This window comes from Acyrthosiphon pisum, chromosome X, assembly GCF_005508785.2.
Source record: "Acyrthosiphon pisum isolate AL4f chromosome X, pea_aphid_22Mar2018_4r6ur, whole genome shotgun sequence".
NCBI classification, from domain to species: Eukaryota; Metazoa; Arthropoda; class Insecta; order Hemiptera; family Aphididae; genus Acyrthosiphon; species Acyrthosiphon pisum.
Genome location: NC_042493.1, coordinates 132269455 through 132275495, shown reverse-complemented (window position 1 = coordinate 132275495; position 6041 = coordinate 132269455). Strand labels below are relative to the sequence as shown.

The following is a 6041-nucleotide window of genomic DNA, read 5'->3' as shown; positions in this document are numbered from 1 at the left end:
TTTTTAAATTACAACAAAATAAGAAAATCGTTACGTAAGAAATCGAGTGAATATCGAATGTGTAAAAATATGAATTTGAAACGCTCATAAAAATTTAATTTGAGTTTCTTATAGACATTTTTTTTTTGATAAAGGTAGATTATCCTATAAGGAATCTTGTATTACATTTTAAAATCTTAGTTCTAAAAAGAAAAATTTTTACGAATTATTAACTCAAAATAATTTGCTAATTTTCGTGATTTTTACATATTTTGTCAATTTTTTAACTTTAAATGCTAATAAAAAAAAACTGTGACTAAGGATTTTTAATATTTTTTAAATCTCATTGTAACAATATAGTAGGAGCCTTGTATTAAATTTTCAAGTATTTTTACTCAACAAATAAAGTTTTATTGACATTCATAGAAAAAAAAACTAATTAAATTGGAAACTGAAATTGTCCGTAAACAGCTCAAAACAAATCAAAATATTTTGAAAATGTTTCCTTTTATATAAAATGGAAATATAAACAACCATTGAAAATTTCATGTATCTACGGTCATTTGTTTTAAAGTTACACCAAAAACCAAATTCAATTTTGTGAAAAATCGATTTTGCGTAAAAATTCCCGTTTTTCCTTAATTTTTCTTTTGTTTTTCTTGGTGCTTTTGAAAATTACTGGGAATTTTAAATTTTGACCTCTCCAATGCACCAACAATATTCACTTTCCAATCGAACAAGATACTTCAAAACAAATATTAAACTGCATTAAAATAGTATCTACAAAAAAAAGAAACTTTAAATTCGCAATTTTCTATTATTATAGTTAATCTTCTACCTCCATCAACATCATCAAAATATTTTTTTGCATAAATCTGACGAGGTTCAGTATATTTAAGAGCCAATAGGTAAGTCCCATCTCAAACATAATGACTTGGCTTTAATTACTGTAATTATTATAGTTGTTCCTCAATTAATTTATTAAATAATAAACAATATTATAAATAATAAACATATTATTTTAATCTATCCCGTGCATTTTGTAGATCCATATTTTTTGTTGTTTTGTGTTTTAAACATTTTTGAAATACGGTAAAGTGGCCGTAAAATGTGTTCTCAAACAGATAATAATATTAACACAAATTGAATTTATTCCATTTTTTACTGTAGTGACCGAGGCTCTCTCTATTCATCCAACTTATTGATTAAATTAATGCTTACTAGTCTTAAGTACATCAATATATTGTTGTTTAAGAGTGGACATTGATTCAAATCTAGCTTCCCATTGAGTTGGGTATATTTTTGTTAATACATTGTTTTGAATTTTACAAGCAGGCTTCACTAGCCAACATAACCTATCGAGGAGCACTAGAACTAAAAAAATTAAAAATAGTTTGAATAGTGGTAAAGAAATTATTTGCTATTTGAGTGCTTAATTTTTTTGAGATATAAGAAATACACAAGTTCATATTATGAGCATATCAATGTACAAACACAGAATAGATTAAATTTAATTTAATCTACTTTGTGGTACAAACGGTGCATTTGGTACCAGTGACGAGATATGTAACTCCACTGCCCCGGCTGCCCATGGTTCAAAAATGTATTATAAGCCCCGCTGTTTTGAAGTATGATTTTTAATTAACTTACGATGTTTCAATTGTGTATTAAAATTATAATACTTAATACATAATATTAAAACATACCGTCCATGTCCCTACTTATAGTACAGTAAATAGTAAATACTAATATGAAATTGATACCCACATTTATAGTTTAAAGTTACTTCATAGTAAAACTAATCATTGGGAAATTGGAATCCAAAATACCCATTACAGTATTAAACTCATAAGTCATGACTCTTTAATCATATGATATCGAAAAAAATAAGAACAATGTTGCACAGTAATTATTGTTTTCCTCATTAAAGTGTGGAAATTTGGTTGCTTAGCTTGGACTACAGCCACAGAGCTATACCGGTTCTTATCCGCACAAAAACAGTTTTTGCTATGTCTTACATATCTTGTAAGACGGAGACTTATACCTATTATACTTAACACATGACTACCTACATTAATTTTGGTTTCCGGTGCTTTGATGCGGTTCCCTTAACCAACTATCGCGACGCACGGTTATACGTTATAGAAACTGCAACTATTTAACTATTAATGTTTGATGACATCTCTGTCTCATATAAATATATGTAAAATCATATCATGTCGCATTATTATGTTTATGTACCGTTGTCCTATAAAAGCATACCACTTACAAGGCACTGGCCCAAAACCGAACCAAGGGTAGCGGCCCACTGCCCTCAGTCCACCACTGCGCATTCCTCCAGAGTTTCTTCTAATTTACGAGTATTTAGTATTCAAAACGCGCAAGAGTTCCCCTGTATGCCGATACTTATTCATCTATTCAATAAGAAGCATTGTATAAAGTTTTCAAGCCTCATCTAAGAAATTGAACACGTAATATACATTTTTACCTACAAAATTATTTGTACATATTCGTGATTTTATAATAATATTTTGAAAGGGAAAAGCATTCATAAGTCCCTCTCCTCTCCAGATCTACATTAATTTAAAAAATATAGTACTATAATCTAAAACTTGGTTTTATTTAAAATTAGTAATCCCATGTTCTAGTTGAAATTATTGTAAACTTCTTAAGAGTCTAAAAGTCTACAAACCTTCTTAGCTTACACAGTTAAGTAATTAATGATAATGTTTCATAACATCTCAAAAATATAGTAAATAGTCGCCAATATTTATGATTTAAGGATTTAGTTTAGGTTATTCAATAATTATTATAATACATTCAAGTAGTTAAGTAGATGATAATTAACAAGGTTATTAAAGTAAATCAAATTGTTTAAGATACATAAAATATAATTTCTTTGATTTAAATTATAACTTTCAATGTTATAGACATAGACATCAATCTCAATAGATTTAAAAATGTTTATAGTAGATGATTATTTTTATAAGTGTTTAATAATTAAAGAAGGCAGTTTAAGTAATCAAAAATTCTTAAAAACAACCTACAAATTGTTATGAAAAGTTGTTTAATTTATAGTAATTAAAATGAAATTTAAAGTTTAAGGTTACGTTGAAAGTAAACTGCTTCATTGTCAGCACCACAAATAAGTTGTTGCTTTTGGATATCCAATGAGTTGATTGGCATATAAATCGGTTGTATTATATCGTTTACCGACAATCGTGTTTTTACCTTGTCCATGTTCACCCAAAAATTTGAATATTCCAGATCTCCTAGAATATAAATTAATTTTATTACAACAACATTTCAAAACTATATATTCATCAACGCTATAAGTCTTTTGCATATACATTTTTAGATAGCCAAATTATAGATATGTGAATTTTGGATTATTACAATATTATCCATGCATTGATAGAGAATCATCTTAGATTATTTGTTGCATGATTGATACTCAGTCTGTCCTATCTAATCTTGTACTTGAGGAATATTAAGGATAAACATAGATAGATTTGTGCCTATCTGATAGGAGCTGTTTCTATGCCACTAGACTACAACTACAGCAGCTGTACACAATGTTGAAGATATTATGTACTTTCTATGCTATATTTTCGACATTTTAACAAACTGTATAGGTTAACCTGTTTTAACTTTAACATAAATAATTTATAACAAATAAATACTTTGTTTTTAAATATTACGATTGAGTCAGCATTATTCAATTTAAATCGCACAAAAAAATTATCATATTATATAATACATTAGGTATGTATTGTAAAAGTTATTTTACTGTCCCATTTATTTTATTATTTGTATACAAATCAATATACCTGGGTCAACATGGCACATATATGATTTTTTAGAACTCCATTGTAGTAATCTTCCTCCGAATGAACACGTAAATAAATGGTCCGGTTCTAAAGGGTGAAATGCTATTTCGGTAAGTGATGATGCGTAACCACTACTCATAGTTGTTAATAAGCTATTGGTTCTCATGTCCCAAACACCAACATCTCCTTCATCAGAACCGGTGAAAATGAAATGTTTTTGACTAGGGTGTTGAGCAACACATGTTATTGGTACTTGAGTCTGAAATTCAGATGTGTAAAATATAAATAAAATATTTTGTGCCAAGTACAACATGATAAATATTATTAATATTACCTGACTGAAATTATTGATATTGGCCATTATACTACTTTTAGCAACTCTTATATCGCAAAGTTCCATTTGACTCAGTGCATTGCAGCAGAGAACTTCAGTATCCGTTAAGAAACAAATGCATGTTAAAGGTGAGCTACTTATTACTTCTAGATAATCAAACATATATATATATAATAATTAATATGTAAATATTTATCAACAATTTTAATTTTTAAAAGCGTTTTAAGATAATATAACAATTTGTATCCACATCCAACAACAATATTTTTAGGTACTTACCTAGAACTAGATGAATTTGTTTAGTGTTCAATGATATGATATTAAGTTTATAATCATCGCCAATGGTTGCTAAAGAAAAGTTACAAACAGCGAGATCCTTGCAAGAGCTCTGTTCTTTACTGTAAATAATAATTTATATAATCTAAGTCTTACTAGCCTAAGTATAAATTGAATTACACCATTAATTAATAGATATTCATTTTTTTAAATAATTATTTTAAAATGACAACCTTTACATACAATTTCATTATTTAATCAATATAATTCAAAATAATATGTATAAAAGAACCAAAATTATTGTCAAAATACTGAAGTGAAATTAAATTGTAATTTTACCCCAATGAATGTAGTGTGTCCCAAGCCATGATTTCTTTAAGATGAATGTTAGAGTCTTCATTCTCACCAATGACGCGATATACTTTAACTGCTCCATTATCTGTACTAACAGCTACAAATTTGCTATCTAAAAACTTGAAATAACAATAAATATTATTTAGATAGTTTATAAAAACTGTATGGTGTTTATTATTATTAAATAAATAAATTCTAACTTATCAACATCTATTAACAAGTAATAAACAGATTATGAAATTTGTAGTTGTCATTATATCAAACGAATAAGAGGAGTACACATCAGCGACTGATGGAATAAGAATATTTCATCTTTATCCTATCAAAAACTTGACCAATCTACACGTTACTCACTATGTAGTATACTAACTATAGTAAACGTGAATACCTAATTAATAGAATAAATATATTATGCATACTCTAATTTGTGTAACATTTCCGTTTTGTTTTACACAATCCAAAAGTTTTGGAGGGAAATCTTTGGCAGAATTTTCGTCTTCCGATGTCAGTCCCCACAGTTCTATTACGTTGTCCTGTAACGGTAAAAATAAAAATGAAACGCTCACGTATTACATGACAATCTACAAATACTATATACGTCGTATATAGTATTTGCAATCTATTAATCTCACATATTCGTTGTCCCACGAACCGGTGACAAACATTGTCGACGCCATCAGGTCATCTGGCCTCCATCTCACTCTATTCACCTTTCTGCCGATAAATTCTGCAAATATGCCCGTGTCACTCATGGCCGTTGTTCAGCGGACTACGCACTCGACCCGGGTTTCCTAAAGGATAGGTTGTGAGAAAACTCTTTGTAATAATCCTATACAACTATTATACCAAATTACCAAACTTTGTTTGAGTTTTAGTTTTTGAATATTAAATCGAGAAACGATAGGTATCTGATAAATTGCTTCCGCACCAAATGAAGTTCAATGTTTATAGATAATAAAACCATTATCTATAAACTTGAATGAAGTTAGCGTCGTAAATGATAAGATGAAAATGTCTTATGCATAAATAAATAATACCGATTTATTAGATAGACGCACGATTTAAGATAGTACCATCTTAAATCGTGGATAGACGTACTAATAACTAATGCCTCAATTCCGGTGTCGGATATTACGGATGTGGAGGCACACTATTTTACCATACATCATAATTAGATCGCGGATTTCTATGCAATTGCATATTTTTTTCCTTTTAATATTTTTGGATTGTTGTCAGTTATCACTACGAATCTTCATAATTTGAAGCTA

The 6041-nt window shown here is 28.6% G+C and overlaps 1 protein-coding gene across 1 annotated transcript; it reads right to left on the bottom strand.

Moving 5' to 3' along the window:
- Positions 1–2911: 2911 nt before the first annotated feature.
- Positions 2912–5693, bottom strand: LOC100572753 (nucleoporin Nup43-like). Its single transcript, XM_008188169.3, has 7 exons — positions 5406–5693; positions 5193–5306; positions 4759–4892; positions 4423–4541; positions 4144–4289; positions 3810–4068; positions 2912–3251 (listed from the first exon to the last, which is right to left on the bottom strand). The coding sequence occupies exons 1-7, from the start codon at positions 5523–5525 to the stop codon at positions 3073–3075; spliced, it is 1071 nt and encodes a 356-aa protein (XP_008186391.1). The 5' UTR covers positions 5526–5693; the 3' UTR covers positions 2912–3072.
- Between the last annotated feature and the right edge of the window lie 348 nt (positions 5694–6041).

Bases quoted from the DNA above. Each gene is read 5' to 3' on its own strand.
- LOC100572753 (XM_008188169.3), bottom strand. From the start codon at position 5,525: ATGAGTGACACGGGCATATTTGCAGAATTTATCGGCAGAAAGGTGAAT. The intron at 4,542-4,758 runs GTAAAATTACAA...TATTATTTACAG, and splicing joins GACACACTACATTCATTGGG to TAAAGAACAGAGCTCTTGCA. The intron at 4,069-4,143 runs GTAATATTAATA...TCTGAATTTCAG, and splicing joins ATATCAATAATTTCAGTCAG to ACTCAAGTACCAATAACATG.